This window comes from Aotus nancymaae, unplaced genomic scaffold (genome assembly GCF_030222135.1).
Source record: "Aotus nancymaae isolate 86718 unplaced genomic scaffold, 86718_ANA_hifiasm-v0.15.2.pri h1tg000025l, whole genome shotgun sequence".
Taxonomy (NCBI): Eukaryota; Metazoa; Chordata; class Mammalia; order Primates; family Aotidae; genus Aotus; species Aotus nancymaae.
In genome coordinates this window covers 30,833,103-30,852,927 of record NW_026988438.1, presented here as the reverse complement: position 1 = coordinate 30,852,927, position 19,825 = coordinate 30,833,103, and the positions used below count along the sequence as shown (strand labels likewise).

The 19,825-nt window shown below is 42.2% G+C and overlaps 1 protein-coding gene across 2 annotated transcripts in view; it reads left to right on the top strand.

The window, feature by feature from the left end:
• The window catches only part of CHN2 (chimerin 2), a 318,704-nt gene that overhangs the window by 270,186 nt on the left and 28,693 nt on the right, over positions 1-19,825 (top strand). For both annotated transcript variants that reach the window (XM_012447769.2, XM_012447770.2), the window contains exon 7: positions 15,176-15,253. In XM_012447769.2, the coding sequence (XP_012303192.1) occupies positions 15,176-15,253 (78 nt within the window). The remainder of the gene's footprint in view (positions 1-15,175; positions 15,254-19,825) is intronic.

Below are 19,825 nucleotides of genomic sequence, written 5' to 3'. Positions count from 1 at the left end.
CCGGCTGTGGATCTGAGCAATTTCCAACTTACAACTCAAGTTGCACCTTTCATCCTCTATGAAGAACCTGCATTATAATACACATCTTGTATTGAGGAAATGAGGCACAAAGAGGTTAAATAATTTGGCACAAGTTTACCCAGCTGGGAAGGGTGGAAGCAGGAATGTTAACCCAGACAGCTTAGCTCCAGGGTCTTCCTAACAAGAAATTCTTAGCAAACAAAAACTTGTCACCATTTTTAGTTTAATTGCCATTTCTATGACCACGGGTTTGATAAGCACACTGCATTTCCAACTCAAATTGCACATGGGCAATTACAATGCTGATTTCTTACACAACTCTTCAGGAGATGGCGGGAAACCTTCCATTATTGATAAAAAATTTTAAATGGAGCCATGTTATTATAAGACTGAAGTAAACAAAAATTAAACTAGAAAACTTTTGGATTATGAAAAATGGAAGCTCCTCCATCCCAAATGGTTATTGAAATATTACAGGCCAAGCGCAGTGGCTCACGTCTGTGATCCCAGCACTTTGGGAGGCTGTGGGCAGATGACTTGAGGTCAAGAGTTTGAGACCAGCCTGGCCAACATGGCGAAACCCTGTCTCTACTAAAAATACGAAAATTAGCTGGGCATGGTGGCACGTACCTGTAATCCCAGCTACTCAGGAGGCTAAGACACAAGAATCACTTGAACCTGGGAGGCAGAGGTTTCAATGAACTGAGATCGCACCACTGCACTCCAGCCTGGACGACAGAGTGAAACTGTGTCTCAAAAAAGAAAAAGAAAAGAAAAAAATATATTACAAAAGCTAAAATTATCAGAGCTATACTATACATGTTGAGATGTAATTTTCTGGGTCTCAATAAATTTATTTGGAGAAAATTTATGTTATATGAACATGATAATACTTACTCGTTATTCTTTTATCCCCTGGCCTTTCAAACAATAATGTGTATGATTAGAGCAGCATAATACAGTATCGTTATTTTAAAACTTTTAGTTCTCTTGGCTCAAGATGAAAATTTCTTCAGAGATTTAATCTAAATCATGTTTTTACATGTCATAGTGATCTCTCTTGCATTTTGAAATGATTTTCATTTCTATCAATAGAGACCCTAAAATGGCAATTTAAGTCCCACAGAAAGTGAATCCTTCCTTAATACCTGCTAGATGAAGAGTTTTCGTTTCCAATAATGTTACTTAACCACTCGTTTTGCACATCCGAGAGTTTCTGCAGATGTATCCCAGCTGTGAGAGCTAGACCACAAAAGACTCTGATACTTTAGAGCTATCCCATTTCTAGTTTTGTTTGAAACTTGCCTAATTTCTTCCCTAAGGGAAACATTTTCTCCTAGTTCAAATATAAAACAAAACTGGGAAAAAAATATTTGGTTTTTCTGTGGCAAAATTTTGCTTTTTTTCTCATACCAATTATAAAGGTAATATAATTAAAGAAGTTTTAAAAGATAAAAAAAAGATGTAGGCATTGGTCTGTTTCCTTACAGTGATTTTCTGTGCACGGAGATTTTTAAAATATGCCTGCAAGCATAGTACGGTTATCGTTTTCTACTCTGCTTTTTTTCATGAAGCATATACAGCCACGTTACTGCACACTCTTCACAAGCATCATTCTCATTGTTGTATGTGTGTCCTATGTACCTAGCAATTTCCTAATGTTAGAGCTTGCACAATATATTCCATTTTTCACATTAGAAATCATGTTGCTATAAACAATCTCCTTAGGCTAGATTCTTAGAAATTGAGTTACCGAATCTTAAAGGATATTAATATTTTGAAACCCTCAATATACATGGCCAAATTACTTCCTAAGATGATTTTAACAAAGTACACTCTCTGGCAATTTCCTGCCCGTGTTCGATATGCATGTTTCTCTGTAGCTAGCCGGGGAGGGGATGTTGTTTAACTTGTGCAGTGCGGGAGAGCATGGATATTGATCAGATCTGTTGCTGCACAGGGGAAGGAGCTTGGTCCTTTAGTTCAAGGACCTTTCTGTCCTGACTCTACAGCTAACTGGCTGTGACAACCTGAGCAAATCAGCAGGAGATTTATAGACACACACATTTATCCATAGACCTTTGCTAAGTGCTTTTTATGGTTCTTGGTACCAAAGAGACTAGAAAATAGAAGTCCAGGGTTCTTTCTCAGGATATTACACCCTAACGGGGGACAGATATGTGGAGGCAAAATCACATGAAGTTTAAGAGAGTGAACTCTGGAAGCAGCTTGCTCTGGATTCAGATCCTAATTATTAGCTGTGCAAGCTTGCATAGTGAGGAGTCTCTTAGGCTCCACTTCCTCATATCTGAAATGAGGGTAATGATACCAGTGGCATAGGACAGTCATGCAGATAAATGAGAAAATGGTTAATGTGCCTGGCACAACACGAGCTCAATAATTGTTGAGTTTTTTTATTTTATTTTGTTGTTGATATAATTCTAATAAGATTTAGAATCTACCACTATGTTTTAAGTGCTAGGGACCATGTGTGCAGAGGCATAGCTTCACAAAAGAATATTATGTCTTTGCAGCATGGGCCCTGGGTTCTAAAAATTGATAACGTGTCAGGGAGCAGAAGGAGGTATAGGTCATATCTCAGGTGCTTTTCAGCTCCAATGGGCTGCCATGCCAGCTTCACAGAAGCCAGATGGACTCCCCTACCACCCTACCACCCAAAATTTGGTTTGGTGTTGAGATTAATGATGTCATACCCCCACCAAAAGGATGCACAAAGTTTTATTGTTCCCCCATAATGAGACTTTCTCGGGGAAGCAAGACTGACCCCCAGGCAGGTCCAAAAAATGTCCTGAGAGAGCTGTGAGGGAGAATTGGCTTAGGGTTCTGTGGTGGTTAGGAGGTGGAGCTGGGTGAGAGTTCTCAGGCTAGCAGGGGTTGCATGGTTTGAACTTCCACCAACACCAAGGGAGGGAGTGCAATGGTCTTGTTCTTGGCTTGCAATCAGTCAGCAATCAAACAATAAAACGGAGTCAGACTCTTTATTATTTGGGCTGTGGTTTTATGATGGACAAGGAAAATCCCAGTAGCTTTCTTCCTTTCTTAAAAGGAGAAACAAGCCAGCTCTCTGGATCCCACCTGTTCCCACTCTTTACTGCAGTACTTGGCGCCCCGGTACTCCCCAGGACTGGCTGTACAGTAGTCTCTGATCCAAGTTCTCTTCTTCCATTCTTTTTATTATTATATTATTTTGAGATGGAGTCTTGCTCTGTTGCTCAGGCTGGAGTGAAATGGTGCAGTCTCGGCTCACTGCAACCTCTGCCTCCTGGGTTCAAGCGATTCTCTTGCCTCAGCCTCCCGAGTAGCTGGGATTACAGACGCCCACCACCACACCCAGCTGATGTTTGTGTTTTTAGTAGAGACAGGGTTTCACCATATTGGCCAGGCTGGTCTCGAACTCCTGACCTCAAGATCCACCCGCCTTGGCCTCCCAAAGTGCTGGGATAACAGGTGTGAGCCACTGCACCTGCCGCCTTCTCCTATTCTTAAAGCACGTGCAATCAGATTCCCCCAACTGCTCCTGGAAACTGCTCATGTCAAGGTGATCACTTACTTTCAGATTGCTGGACACCCCTGCTGTCCTTTCTCATACCCCATCATGCCTATCCCATGAGTGTTAGCCACTTGGCTTTCCTTATCTTTCTCTTTGAGTAGTTCTTTCTCAATTTTCTGATCTCTTAATGGTTGGAGTGTCCCAGAACATAGTCCTGGGGTCTCTGCTGTTCTCTATCTCCACTAACTCTCTTCCTCTAAAATCCACCTACCCAGAAGTAGATCTCTGGCAACTGTCTCTTTAGGAACCCCCAGCTTGTAAGTCCAGATGCCTCAATGTTCCTATACCCAAAATGCAGCATCTGGCCTTCTATTTAACTCTTGCTCCTCCTGGAGTCTTCTTCATTGAATTTGATGGAAATTTCATCTTTCTAGTTGCTCAGGCCCAAAACTGCACCATTATCCCGGAGTTCTTTTTTGTGTGTGCACTTCACATCCAACCTGCCAGCTAATCCTGTAGACTTCACCTTGAAACAATATCCAGATTCTGGCCATTCCTTATCACCTCCACTGCTCCCACCCCTGTCCAAACCACTGTCTGTCCTTTAGCTGGGTTTCTGCAATAGCCTTTAACTGATGTCCCAGCATGTACCCTAGCCCTCCTACAGTCATCAACTTAGCAGGCAGAGCAATGCTTTTGTAAAGTCATTCAGATCATACCACAGCTCTGTTCAAAACTCTGAGGTGGCTGCTCACGTCACTCAGAGTGAAAGCAGGAGTCCCATTCTCTCCCAGAAAGTCTTAGGTCCCTTACCTCGCCTTCTAGCACCCACCACTCTAGCCATTCTTGGTCTTTGCTATTTCTTGTGCCTACCATGCTTTCTCCTATCTCATGGTCTTGCGTGTGCTATACCCTCTGCCTGGAATATTCTTTCTCCAGATATCAGCATGGCTCACCTATTACCTCCTGCCACTATTTGCCCAAATTTCCAAATGTCACCTCATGAGACCTTTTCTGACCACCTTGATTTAATTTGTAACCTCCCTCTCCACCACTTCCTATCCTGTGTTCTTGCTTTGTTTCTTTGTTTTCCTTCATAGCTCTCAACACTTTCTAAAAGAATATACAATGTACCTCTTAGTTCTGTTTGTTGTCTACTAAGAGTAGTTGTTCCCTGTTCTATCTCACTGACCTAATACAATGTCTGATAAATAATAGATGCTCTATAATTATTTGCTGAAATAAGGAATGAAGAGAGGAAGAAAGGAAGGAGGAAGGGAGGGAGGGAAGGCAGGCAGACAGGAGCTGTGGTTGCATCATATCCAAGAATAATTGTATTGCATCGAAACAGAGCATAGGCCAGATTGCATGTGGTCATTTCAGACTGAACTGTCTTCCCTGGAATATTTACACTCGCTCATTAGCATGACAGTCTCTCTTCCAGAGTGGGCACTGACTTGAGAGGTGTCTGCGTGATCACACATATTCTGACATTCCATCTAGGAAGGGACAACATGGCCATATGCTTGGAAGAGCTAGTCTTCCCAAACACAAATATAAGGCCCAATTGTAGATTTTGGAAATCCCAGCCACCACTCATACAGGAGACCAGAAATAAACTTAGATTATCTTTGGAATGTGTCAGCGTCCGTGTTTCAGGACTACTGTATTCTTAAATATCCCCAGGAACTATATTGAGCAGTATCAGCTGCACAGCTGTGAGTGGCGTCAAGGACTATTTTGTTTGGGTGATTGTTCACTGTAAAAAGCACAGTAAGGGATTGGAGATATTTTTATTTGTGAAATTTTGAAAACGTGTCTAATAGGTGTCTTGGTATGTTTTTAACATGGGACAGTTCGCATGCAGAAAACAACTGGTTAATTTGTTTTTTGGGTTTTTTTTCTGTAGATAAAGGTGCACCTTACTCCAACTGCTGACCGAAGAACCTGGTAAACGAGCAGTTGGGGGCTATGTTTGGCACATTCTGTAGTGCTGCTTTGCAAATTGCCATAATGTGGACAACAAAGTAGTGGACAAGCAAGTGCAATTTGGCAAATGTCTGGCCTTTGACAGCGATTTCTCAGGCTCCACTGAGTGAGCAGAGTTTGAGAAATACACCCAACCTCCATATTGCAGTTCAATGCCGTGAGCCGGAAATTGAGTGTCTTGACTTTTGCAGTAAAACTCACATGTCAGTCATTTGGGGCACTTACTTCTTTGGCCAGAAGTGGGGAGTGGAGTCATAGATCAGCAAGGAAAAGGAGATGAATATGGACTATGAGAAGAAAGTCATCTAGGGCAAGAAGGAAAGTTGTAGCTGGCAACTTTGTGATAGCTGCTTCTCCCTTAGATTTTACACTATTTACTTGGATCTTAACTTTACAAAAGCTTTAAGGAGTTTGATTTAATGGATGTTCCATTCTTTCAAGAATAACCCTACCATACTTTCTAAAGTTTAGCATTGGAGAAACTGGACTAAGACTTTTAAAGTTTTTATTTAAGGAAATGGATTCCTACACTCTGATGTTTAAACATGTTGTTAATATTGACTTGCAAAAACTGCATGCAAAAACAAAACAAAAAAGCAAATAATAACAATGACGTGTTGCAAGCCCAAGTCTTCCTCTGTGAGGTGGAGTATCTTTTATTTCTACATCTAAAAGAAGTCTGTGGGAAACATCAGTGATTAGCCACAATTTTTGACATCAGTCTCAGCAGAACAGCTGGTGGTATTATGTGGGAAGGAGAGCAACTGTAGCGTTGCACAATCAACCAACCCAAGAAGCATCAGGTTATTTATTTGCTGCTAAACAAGGTACTTTGGTCCATTTCAGAGCACATACAAGCCCTTCAGTTTGGGTAAATGGTGACTGTTTTAAATGAAGTGAATTGCATTCTAGGAGGGGCATTGAGACCATTCCTTTGGCACTTTTGTGTGTCTCTCACATTGAGAGTAGCCATCTGTCCCTGGAGAATAATTGGCATGGCAGCTGGGCATGGTGTGCCATCAGAGACAAAGAACCCTGCCACAGATTTGGAGATCAGCAGCAGTTTTAAGACTGAGCGAGGTCAATCGTTGGTTGACACCTGATGCTTAAATGGCCTCAAATAAAACCAGGACTACACAGCTTGAACTAGCCCAATTGCAGGAATGTCGGTGGGTTCCACCCTGGTCTTTCTCATTTCTTTGGCAGCCATGGGAACCTGTTTGTGGTTAGTTATGTCTTTGTTGTCTTCCTCCTCTTTTGAGACTGAAACCCATGAGCAAAGAATATAACAAACACAGGGCAGTTCTTAGGAAGAGCAAGGATGATTCATTTGGCAGTATGTGAGAAGGTTCAAAGTACATAGGATCAAGCAGGCTGGGTTTAGCAGTGTTGATAAAAGAAAACCACTCCTTTGATTATCATTAGGCAATTGGGGCTTATTTCACTGAGCATTTCTAGTTTTTTTTCTCTTCCCAAAAGGAATAGAGAACCAGATCTACAATGCCACAGCAAAAACCAGAATGGACGTCATCCTCTTTATCCACCAGTCCCCATGAAATCCCCGTAGAAGCCCTTCAAAAAAAAATACACGCATACACACAAACATGCACACACATGTATATATACACACAGGTATTAATATACACATACACACCCATATCAGACACAGAAATAGGTAGTAGGCATACAATTAGTATACCACTAACCAACCATTGAAAGTTTTCAGTGTGACCCACAGAGCATGAAAACAAAGGAAAATGTAGATTTCCCACACCATCCAGGGATGAGCAAATGGCTGCAGCATTTTGCTGAGTGTCCCTAGATTCAGGCAGAATTTAACATTTTGTGACTTTGGGGAAATAATGGGACACCCAGGGCTGTCACTCAACCCCAGTACCCCAAACATATGTGCAGGGAATGAGCCAATGGCCCAAGGGAAAAAAGAGAGCATGCTAACTCTTCATAGAAGTCGAAATCATTTCTGATGGAAGGAAAGGAAGACAGAGGGCTGCTGAAAAATGGGCATGTTTATTTTTCCTGCAACAAAACTTTCCTGAGCGTCAAGTGTCAAGCCAACGTTGGCATCATGCTAGTCACCAGAGACAGGGTTAATAAAACAACTATAGGTAGGTTAGAAATAACTTTTAAGCTTTAGATGTTTGTAAAATTCCTCTAGGAACAGAGAGGAGGAATGAGTCTTTGTGTCAGTGGGCTGTGGGCAGCTGACACCCCCAATTTGCCACACATGGAGTGCCAGGGATTTCCATGGAAAGAACCTCAGGAGACCTGATTCTGGGCCTGTTTCATAAGGCTAGCAGGCTAGTGAGGACCCTAGGACATAATTTTAAAATCGTACTAATAGGTGTGTTTATACATCCTCAGGGTAACAGCAAGAAAGTGGTGGCAGGTGAGGCTGGAAAGGTGGCAGGGCCTAGACCCCACAAGCCCCTGCAGGGCATGATATAGATTTTTGCCTTTGCCTTAATTAGTCTCTGGAGGTTTTAAGTGGCATGATGGGAGGTGGGTATGGGGTGAGCATGAGCAGAAACATGATCGCATTTTGTGTGTGAAACTATATTAATTTCTTTGGAGGGAATTTAGTCAATAGCACTAACTACGTTCATACTTTCATCTTTTCTAACAATCCCTTTGAACTGAAGCAGTTGAGATTAGTGTGGTCACTCTCAATTCTAAGAGCACATTACAGTCCCTTGGAGAATTTTTAGAACCTGGGCCCCATCTCCAGAAATTTGGATTTAACTGGGTAGAGGTAGAGCTTGAGCATGTTTTGTGATGTATGTGTGTGGTGTGTGGTGTGTGTGTGTGTGTGTGTGTGTTCTAATTATCAGGCAAGGGACCCACAGGTTCAGTGGAAAGATAAAGCAGGGGTCCTCAAAATGTGGTATCGATACCAGCAACATCAGCATCACCTGTGAACTGATCAGAAATGCAGATGCTTTGGCCTGATCTCATAGTAACTAAACCAGAAACTCTGGGGTTTGGCCTGTATTAACAAGCCCTCCGGAGGTTTTGATGCCTGCAGAGAAGCTGGTGTGAGGCAGAAGAAGCTGGAGTCTGGATCTGCTTCCAGATCAGCTCTGTGATGAGAGGCAGTCACAGAACCTCTCTGGCCCTTGGTCTCTTCCCCTGTAAAAAGGAAGTGGGATTAGACAAGCTCAGTGGTTAAGAATTGATCATCCATGCATGCTAAATCTAATAAAAGTTGTATAATATACTTTAAAAATCATTTTTATATAATAGAATAAGAACATAGTCATTGTAGGAAACTCAAAAAATGCAGAAAAGAATATAGAAGAAAATAAATGTCAGTTAAAATTTCTCCACCTAGAGATAACTTGCTTATCTACAGCAGTTTGGTGTGTTGAATGTATATCGGTGTGTTTTCTTCTGATACTTTCTGTGTACACCTACGTACAAATCTGGGAATCATACTATAGGTGGCTCAGGAGCCTACTTCTCACCTAACATTGTATCAGGGGCAAATCTTCTCATCATCAGGAGCCTACTTCTCACCTAACATTGTATCAGGGGCAAATCTTCTCATCATTAAATGTTCTTTTAACCATCCTTGTTAATGTCTGCGTCATACTCCGTTACATTTATATGCCATAATTTATTTAACTTTTCCCCTATATTGAATGTTTAAGCTTTTTCCCATTTCTTGATATTGTTTTGACGAATATCTGTATCTCTCTATATATCTGTCTAAATCTTAGTCTGGAGACCTTTTCAAGGGAATCCTAGGAATAGAGTAATTGGATCAGTGCATGTGAACTTTTCCAGGCTTTTGATCCATCTCCAACTTTTTTTTTCCAGACACAGGCCAGTTCACACAAATACCAGTGGGATATTAGAGAACTCTCCTCACCACACCCTCGTCATCATTAGTAATATTGATTTTCATTTCCTGCACTGCCACAAAGCAGAGAAGGCTGCAACAGCAGGGCAGAGTTTGGAATAGGAGTATAGCTCAGGCAGTAAATACCTAAGGAAGATTCAGACTCAGGAAACAGAACTGTAGAGCTCTCAGCAGCACAGACACTGTGGTTGGAATAGAGGGAGACATTGAGGGACTAATGATGACATTTTAAATGAGCTCCTTAAAACGTAGCACTGGAATTTACTTGAAGTAGTTTACTTGAAGTTTATGGAAAGATTGTGGATTGGTGGCAAATCACCTTCTATAGAAATTGGTACTGATAAAGCACACTGTTGTGGTCCCTAGAGGCTGAGAGGTGGTCCTGCCTGAAGCCGGGTGGAGGAGGAGCTGTTGATTAGATGAACTTCTAAGGTCCCTTCTGGGCTTATGATGCTAGGTTATTAAGCCAGCATAGCAAGAGGGATGTTAATCTTTCTCCTACCATTCATTTTTCCTGGGCACTTTACATGTCCACAGACACCCCAAAGGGCTCCATTTTCCCAGGTCTTCCCGCCCATTGACCCACCTCTCCTCCCTTCTTTATCTGACAACCTCCCATTGCCTTCTCCTTACTTGGTTCCTTCTTGGATCCAGGATCCTAATTGCAGAGAGAAAGAAAAACAGTGAGAGGCCTTAGAAAATAGAATCCCAACCTTTATTCCTCAAAAAAAAGAAGGAAAGAGGAAGTGGTGAGCTTATGTCAACATTTATTTATAGCCCCACCTACTTCCAGAAGTATCTTAAGTAATACCTGCTTTCACAGTGGGCTCACGGAAAACTAAAGTCTCCTCTTTAAAAACCAGTCCAGGGGACATCAGACCTGCTAGTCATTAACAGGATAGCAACAGGGAAGAGAGTAATTCAAGCATTCAACCACTGCATATTTTTTAATGTAGGTATTATGGGAATGAGAGACAGCTTGAACAGTATTTAAAAGCATAGATTTAGTGTATACCCAAAATAATTGAAAACAAGGGTTCAAACAGAACCGGTATGAGGATATCTTAGTAGCACTGTTCACAATTAGCCAAAAGGTGAAAACAGTCTAAATGTCCATCAACTAATGAATGGAAATGAAATGTGGTATATCCATACGATGGGTTGTTATTCAGCAATAAAAATGAATGAAGTCCTGATACATGTCATGGCAAAAATGAACCTTGAAACATGCTAAGTGAAATATCTAAAGAAAAAAGAAGCAGCCGGATATAAAAAGCCATATATCTTGTGATTCCCTTTATACGAAATATCCAAAATAGGCAAATTCATAGAGACAGAAAACAGACTGGTGTTTGCCAGAGGCTGGAAGAAGAAGAGAATGAGAAGTGAGTACTGATGGGTACAGGGTTTCGTTTCGGGGTGATGAAATGTTCTGGACCTAGGGAGTGGTGATCATTGTAGAGCATTGTAAATGCCTTCAGTGCCACTGGATTTTACATTTTTAAATAGTGAAAATGATAAATTTTATGTTACGTGTAGTAGAAAGAAAGAAACTTGTTCTTCGGGGCTTTGGGGATAGACTCAATCGTGCCCATATTCTACCACTTCCCATCTATGTGGCCACGTGCAAGTCACTTAAACTCTCATCTTTTATTTCCTCATCTGTAAAATAAGGATAATTATAGCAGTACCTACCTCATAGGGTTTAACTCTTAAACGAGTCAAAATATGAAAAGTGGGCCAGGTGCTGTGGCTCACACTTGTAATCCCAGCATTTTGGGGGACTGAGGTGGGTGGATCACTTGAGGTCAGCAGTTTGAAACCAGCCTGGCCAACATGGTAAAACCCTGTCTCTATTGATACGAAAATTAGCTGGGCACAGTGACACATGCCTGTAGTCCCAGGTATTCGGGAGTCTGAGGAGAATAACTTGAACCTGGGAGGTGGAGGTTGCAGTGAGCTGAGATCACACCACTGCACTCCAGCCTGGGTGACAGAGCGAGACTCTGTCTCCAAAAAATGTGTGTGTGTGTGTGTTATATATATATATAATTTTGGAGACAGAGCACTGAGTATAATATCTGGCACATAGCATGATATAAATATTAATATTTATGTTATTAATGTAGCCCAGCATTCTCAACTGGAGACAGTGTTGCTTCCCAGGGAATATTTGGCCATGTCTGGAGACATTTTTTATTATCATAATTGGGGGAAGCGGCTCTACTGGCATCTAGTGAATAGAGGCAAAAAATGCCACTGAACATCCTGCAATGTACAGGACAGCCTCCACAGCAAAAGATTACGCGGCCCAAAAGAGCAGTGGTTCCTGTGAGAATCCCTGGTTCAGACAGAGTGTGGAGGGAAATGTGCTTCATCTCATGAATGTATATATTAAAATAGGTCAGATAGAATTTTTGTTAGAAGAAGACAGTCAGCAAATGTATTAAATGTTCACTGTGTATAGAGAGTATTAGACATTGTGGAGCATATAAAAGAAGACAAGGAGCTGCCCTTCAGGAGCTGAGCTGAAGAAGAGCTCTGTGTGATGGGGTTATTTCAGAGGGACGTTTTCAGCAAGAGATTACTGTAATCAGTTTTCCCTTAATAAGAGGGTGATCTGAGGTCACCCACATGGCTCACAGTAATGCCCGCTCCAAGGCTAACACTTCTAGTCCCCTGTAAAGAAGGATCCTAAGGGAACAGTGTGTGATGCCTTCACTTGTCTGAATGTGACTTGTGTTCGGGTAAATTCTATTGAATCAATATCTGAAAAAGGAATCACTGTCACAAATGGAAATAAAAATCACTTGTTATACTTATAAGCACAGACATGAGAAAATGTTAAATCTCATTGTATTCAACCACCCACAGACCAAAAGGAGGAGATTCTTTTGCCCACTTTTCATGTAAATAGTTATTTTATCAGATTCTAAAACTAGTATATTCATGTCATTAGTCCAATCCACGTCACAGAATTTGCTCTTACACAAATGACTCACTGTCAAAAGGTCTCTCTTGCTTTGCTAGCAGTGAAGGTTGGGAAAAAACCCTTTTTTGCTTCTCTCTATCTTTTTACCTGTAGACTAAGGATAGGAAGCCCTTCAAAGGGATGCCAAGCCGTCACTTAACCCCCGCCATTGCAGCTGTCCTTCAGAATCAGACAACAGGAAGAAGGGCCAAGGAGCCTGGTGAAGCCCATTAAGAGGGTAGACCCCTGGAGTGAACCTTGACTTTGGGAGCCAAGGCAGTGGATGGGTGGTCACAGGAGGGACAGAGGACCCCACACCATGCAGTCATCTTTGCACACCTTCTTCCACAACGCTGGCTTCCTATATGTACATGTGCTTTCTAGCAACTTGTACTTAGTGTCAACTGTGGCAAGGATTCTTATTAGACACTTTTGTAGTGGGAAACAAAAGTGAATTAGGCATAGAGCACGTCACAGTGAGTTCTCAGTATGGCAGGGTAAGAGCTGTTATAGTCACTATAATACAAGACAGAAAGTGACAAGCGCATTCAGAAAAATGTGGATAAAACACTATGGGATTTCAGAGGGCACAGTTGGCCTTCAATGGAGAGTTTGGGGAAGTCCTTTTGGAAAGGGTAGCATTTGAGTTAGGATGCAAATGTTGATGAAAATGTAGATATGTTGAAAGGATGCTAGAATAATCTAAAGAACAGAGCAAGCTACCAAGGTGAGCAGTTAAGAATGTCACAGAAGAGATTTTGTAGGATTTGTAAAGAGGAGTATAGGAAAATAGGGTGAGCTGGGGATATTGGGATCAGCTCATGAAAAACCAGCAATGCCAGGACACAGTTAAGCCATGGAGAAGCATGGGCAGATTAGGAAGGTTGTCATGCAGCTATGTGTAAGGTGGACTGGAGAGATAACAAGGGCCTGAGTTACATGGGGAAAGAATGGTAGGGAGAGGCCAGACTCAACCAATATCTGAGATAAAGCATTTGTCAGGACTGATGGCAGGATATGCCAGCACATGGGTGTACCGAGGCAGCACATGTGTGTACCGAGGCAGCACATGGGTGTATGGAGGCAGCGGGACACAGTTGAAGAGCATGGGCGCTGGACACAGATGCTTTGCGTTCTAGTCCTAGTTCTGCCACTTAAACCAGGCTGCATGTCCTTGGGCAAATTACTTTACCTCTCAGTGCCTCAATCTCTTCATCCAAAAGAATTGATAATAAGAATCTTGCTCCTCACACCCATATGCTGCAGATTAAATGAGTTAAGCGCATTTGACACATTCTAACATCCTCTGACCAACCCAAGTTATTGTGCTCAATAGCGTAACATAAAAATTGGCTATTATTGAAGGTAACAAGAAGATGAAATGGGGGGATGAACTTCTGAACCAAGCTAAAATGATAGTGATTACTAGGAATAAAGAATTACACAAGGGAAGGAGTGATCTCTGGTTACTCTTCACAAGACTGCTTGGAGAGGCTGGAGCGTGGGGCTCTGTTTCAGTAGAGAACAGGACCGCCCCCTACATAAAGGCCTACTTATCTAGTTATTGTTTTCTAGTTCCTAAAGCATTAACTTTACTGTCGGGCATTAGCTGCATTAAACTTCACCAATGAGTCAGGAGTACTCCCAAGACATCAGGATTTCCCTGCTTCTTTTCATGGGGAGACCTAGGACCAAAGAATTATGGTCATGAGAGACCATGAAACAGATGATGCTTTTAAGAGCCAAGAGGGCATTTTTTATAAGCTTGGGCACTAACAGAATGAACATGGAAGATGTTTTATTTAAAAGGAAAGCAACTACGATGTCTTGATTTTAGGTGAGGAATATTGTCTTGTCTTTGTGGGTCTGAGCAGAGTTCATTAGTGCAGGAAGGAGAGGAGAGCTCGGGGAATGTCCTGGGGGAAGATATCCTGCCTCTTATTCTGCAACTTTGCAGAACTCAGAGCGGAAAAGCTTTGCTCTCCTCTGATACCCCATTTGGTGCTCAGACTGTTCCAATTTAATACATGCGTAAGAATAAAAATTAAGCTTTCAAGTGCTAAGGCAGATTTTTAATAAAGAGACATGGGCTTTACCCCTATAAGATTAAACAGTCATCAGGGTTTAAAGGTTTAATCTGTTGGAGTTCAGCCCAGGATGGGGCTCAGAGCCCCAGATTAATTGGATGCAGCCTCAGCCTTTGAACATCAGAGCTGGCTGGGGTGGGGGGTGCGCTGGTGTGTTTGAGTGTGAAATGTGCTAATAAGTAGGAGAGACCTCTCCTTTGCAATGTGCTGCGGCAGGAGAAAGCAAGCTGCCAGCCCCGGCTTTCCTGAATCCTCAACGGCTGACTGGATACCGCTTCTGGGGGTTGCTGTGCACATGAATGTTTGCTATTGTTCCAGGCACACGTCGGCCTTAAGAAATAGCACAAAACAGGCCTGTCCTTATTCAGAAGCCGAGCCCCTCCATCACTCAAACTGGGCCTTTCAGGTCACATGCTGGAGGCTGCTGCGGACAGGACCCAGCTGCCTCAAATCTGCTGCCTAACATTAGCTGCGGTTCGAAAAACCTGACAGCACGGGGCTTCCCGGGCTCTGCAGAGGAAACTAGAAAGATCTGAGAGCCAGGCACTATGTTCTCTCAAGAACTGTGGCTAGAAAATGAGAAAAAGTGTGCTGTGGTTCGGAAGTCGAAGCAGGGCAGGAAACGCCAAGAACTGCTGGCCGTAGCCTGGGGGGTGAAGGTGGGTGTCAAAGGCGGCTTTCTTTGGCCCCCTCTCAAACTCTTTGCCTGTTCACAGATCTCCTCCCTGGTTCGAAGGGCAGCCCTCACGCACAACGACAACCACTTCAACTATGAGAAGACACACAACTTTAAGGTAAGCAAGCTTCCGCGTTCCTTCTGTTATAAAGGGCAGGTGGAGAGGTCCTGTGTATCGTTTCCATCTGGTTTCTGCTTGTAAAATCATGAGACGGCGAATTGCTGTGCGTTCTACATTTAGCTATAAGCTTCACACCAGTGCTTTCCATCCATTCACACTGGAGACCTCAGAAAGCGGGTCTGCTCAGTGCTTATGCCTAGAAACACCTTATCTGTATGTTGACTTAGTTTTGGAGAATTGGGCCCGTTGACACTTTGCGTTCCCAGGTCCAGTGAAAGAAACACACAGCCCAGCCTCGCTAGGTCCGAGATGTCCCGGTGAGAGCCGAGCAGTACTTTTCCACTCAGTAAAGAGTGTTGCTGTCTCCTAGCAAGGGAAAACAGTTGCCTGTTGCTCGTTTTGTGTTTTGTCTTTTGTTTTAGCAGTGATGCTAACTCCTTCCCTTTATGAGTAGACAGCTGTGAAATCAAATGATGACAAGAGATGCCATCCAGTAGTTTTGTTTGTGCTCCGGTTACGGGGGAGGCGGGAGGCACCCCTGGTCACAGCCTTTATCCTGCTCACCAGACCAAACAAAAAGATCTGGAAACCTGGTGGGGGGTTATTAAGTGGAATTTCCCATGTGAATTTATAAACTGGAAAGGCCGCTATCTTCATTTCAGACTGGTACTTGTAGAAGGGGCCTGCCATCAGAAAATGATGGCCTGTTTGCTTTGCCCGAATGTGTTTTCCAAGGAGGGGTGGGAAGAGATGCTGGTGCCAAGTTGCCCAGTTTGAATTGCAGTTGAGGCACGGAGGGACAGGTTAGAGTCAGAGGCTTCACCCCAAAAAAATGAGCTGGCCATTTGAAAGTTGGGGAGAATGGAGATGGAGGATCCAGAAAGAAAACAGTAGACAGGAGAAGCAAAATGTGAATTGCCTTCTTTTTAAAAAGTGCTTGTTTCCTTTAGGGTCAGTAACCCAAGTGACTCTTGGAATTCGGTAACCCTTTTGTCAGAGGTGATGAGGGAAACTGATTTTCTTCTGCTTTCTGATCCTTCCTAAGGACAGATACTCATCTATTAAATATACATTGGTGTTAGTTTGGTCTGCTTCCCTGCATCTGTTTTTAGAAAGCCAGCAGCTCAGGCAGTTGCAAGCTATAATTGAACTGAGGAATGGAATTATACAGCCCTGCATACTTAGCATTAGGGTGAAGAATTGCATTGCATTGCATAGGCCCTCTTTTATGCCAAAGCTTTTCATATTTCTCCCATCACTGAATATTGACAGGTCTAATTTGGAGCATTAAAAGCCTCCTCAACTTTTTAATTTACTATGTTTTCCATTTTTAATCCTCATTAATTTTTTTTGGCCTTAAAGTGTTTTTCTAATTTTTAGCAGAAATCCTTGAATTTTTTTTGCATACTGTGGATACACAACTAGTGATGAAAGGATGGATCTTCATGGACTTGTGAATTCTTTTCCTTCCTCTTGAAATTTCCAATTCGTTTGGCTTTAAGAAATTGGAATTATGCTGTACTGAGTCTCTTGTCCATGCATATTCTGTGTCTGAGCTTGTGTTTAAAAACACACATATATTTAATTAATACTTTCAAAACTAATTTCAGTCCTTTTCATGTTAGATTCCTGAATGGAAAAATAATCTTAAGACATTTTAAAACAAAAAGATAGTCGACTCTTATTTTTTAAGTAGTACCGTTGATAACACAATATATTATCACTGGAAAACACCAGCAGCTCTTTTAATATTTGCTTAAAAACTCAATAGCTCTTCACTGTTACAGCTCTTGAAAGAAGGAAAGGCACAAAATAGACAAGTTGTTCAAGAGGAATACACCAGCCAGACAGGAGCATTTGTCTTCCATGTTTTAAATAGACATCTTTGAAACTTAGCAGACCCCAAGTAGCTGTGACAGTTGATTGTGACATTCAGTGGTACTGTTGGTGCCACTGTCCCTAAGAATAAGTGGCAGGGACCAGATGAGGCATCCCCTCTGTCCTTCCTTGCCCTTTCCACCCTCAGTCTCCCCACGCCTCACCCGCAACTAACTCTAAGTCGAAACTTTACATGGTCTTTGAAAGAACCTTCAAAAAGCAGGCTCACGCTATAAATACAGTGACAGGTTTTTAGGGACAAGCCTGAACTAATTGAAGGAAGAAAATTCTTATCCTAGTTCCCTGCTAACTGCTTGGAATTTGTGTTTCAGACCTTAATTTGACATTGGCTTTTTATTTACATTAACTTCTAATGAGCTTTATTCTGAAGCTTTCTTGATTTGTAATTCAGGTTGATATTTGAGGCCATTATGTGCATGGCATATAGTAAGCATTCAATAAAAAAAAATCACATGTTCATGCTCGTCAGCCAATAGGCTTTGCTAGGCGCTGTCTGCACTTTTGTCTAGAGGCCTCCTACCTGACATTCGAATCTGCCAGTAGAGTTTGTCGCCTCACCCCGTAACAAGACTGCTTGCCCCAGGCAGGACTATAACCCCAGGTCAAACGCCCTTTCCTTTGCTCTGCCCAGGAACTTTGTCAAGACGAATGAATAGAAACCCCCAACATTCCCTAAGTTGGAAACTTGTGCTCCATTCTCTCAGAAAGCCCGCAGTCACTGCCTTTACTTCTCCAATAAAGCTTGTCTAACTAAGCAAAGCAAAATTCAGCTATGAGAACAAAAGCTTTGGGAACCAAATGATAGTTGCACCTCATTGCGTGCAATGATTGTATACTTTTCAACACTGTATGCTGATGCAATTTTTGCTAATGTGAAGCCTGGATTTCCTAGGGTGATTTGTACCTACTAGGCACTGAGAGGTATTTGTTGGAGGAATGGTGAAATTAACAGAGTCCCCTCTAAAATGAAAACTGTTTGTCAAGAGAAAAACCACTCATTTATTTAGTTCGTTTTATAACTGCCATCTCTGTTTATCTAGTTGATCTAAAACGGCACTCTGCTGTAGCTGGAACAGTTCTCTTTTGAATGGTCCACCCTAATAATACGTTATGGCTGAGCTCTGAAAATCTTCAGGCCAGCCATCCCCAGATCCCTGGCAGTCTGCCTTGCTGTGCTTCCTCCCCACACTTAACACAGTGATGAGGTAGCTTTAGCCTGAGTAGTACTCCTGGCCACGCCATGCTCTTCCATAAAGCTCAGCTCTGTCTGCCTCAATTCCCTCATCTATAACATGGGAGCATTGCAAGGTTGAAAGAATACATGCAAGTCACTTATCATGGTCTCTGGCACCTAGTAAGTATTTATTTGATGTTAGCCTCATTATCTTTTCGTGCCTCTCCCTTATCTTGTATTTTTGTGTCTAGCTTTTACTATTTTTTATTTTCTACCCTCTCTTCTCCATGCTGATCTTTGTCTTTTTTCTACCACTCCTTTCTTCTTCTCTCATTAATTATATGTAAGAGAAAATGAATAAAGCCTAATGGTTGCTATTTCTTTGAATGTGCTCTATCCTGTAGCCAATACTGGTTCATGTTTCTCATTTGTTGAAAAAGTAAATGGATGATTTAGATTTACATTTCACATGTTTTTCTCCAGCTTTTAAAAAGTACTTTACGCTAAAGCTGTCATAACAAATGGCCACAAACTTGGTGGCTTAAAACAACATTCGTGCCAGGTGCGGTGGCTCACGCCTGTAATCCCAGCACTTTGGGAGGCTGAGGCAGGTGGATCACGAGGTCAAAAGATCGAGACCATCCTAGTCAACATGGTGAAACCCCGTCTCTACTAAAAATACAAAAAAATTAGCCGGGCATGGTGGTGCATGCCTGTAGTCCCAGCTACTCAGGAGGCTGAGGCAGGAGAATTGCCTGAACCCAGGAGGCGGAGGTTGCGGTGAGCCGAGATCACACCATTGCACTCCAGCCTGGGTAACAAGAGCGAAACTCCGTCTCAAAAAAAAAAAAAAAAAAAAAAAAAGACACTCATTTATTTGCTCATGGATTTGAAGGCTGTAAGTCTGAAATAAAGGTATGGGCAGGGTTGGCTTCTTCTGGAGGCTCGGAAAGAGAAACTGTCCTGGTTTCTGGTGGTTGCTGGCAGTCCTGGAGTTCTTTGACTTGTAGACACACCACTCCAATCTCTGCCTTCGTCTTCATATCACCTTCTTTGAGTGTCTCTGCCATCTTATAAGGGTGCCAGCCATGGGATTTAGGACCCATACTAATCCAGTATGATGTCATTTTAATTATATCTTCAAAAACCCTATTTCCAATTAAGGTTATATGCACAGTGACCCAGGGTTAGGAGTGAAACACATCTTTTGAGGGATATACCATGCAACCCATTATAGGAACTTTATCTGACATTTACAGGAACCTTCAATAGGAAGGCTCTCTAGTCTCACCCTAAAGGATGCACCGTCAGTGATGGTAAAGTTTACAGTTTCAGTAAAGGTTTTTATGTCCACAAAAAAAAAGTCTCTAGATGTAATCTAATTGCTCCTAAGTGTCAACCCCTTGGTCTAGGCACAACTGCTAATTTCCATGGCTTCTGATTTTAACATCTTTAAAGAAAAGTTTTCATGGATTTTTCTTATCAGTGCTTCATTG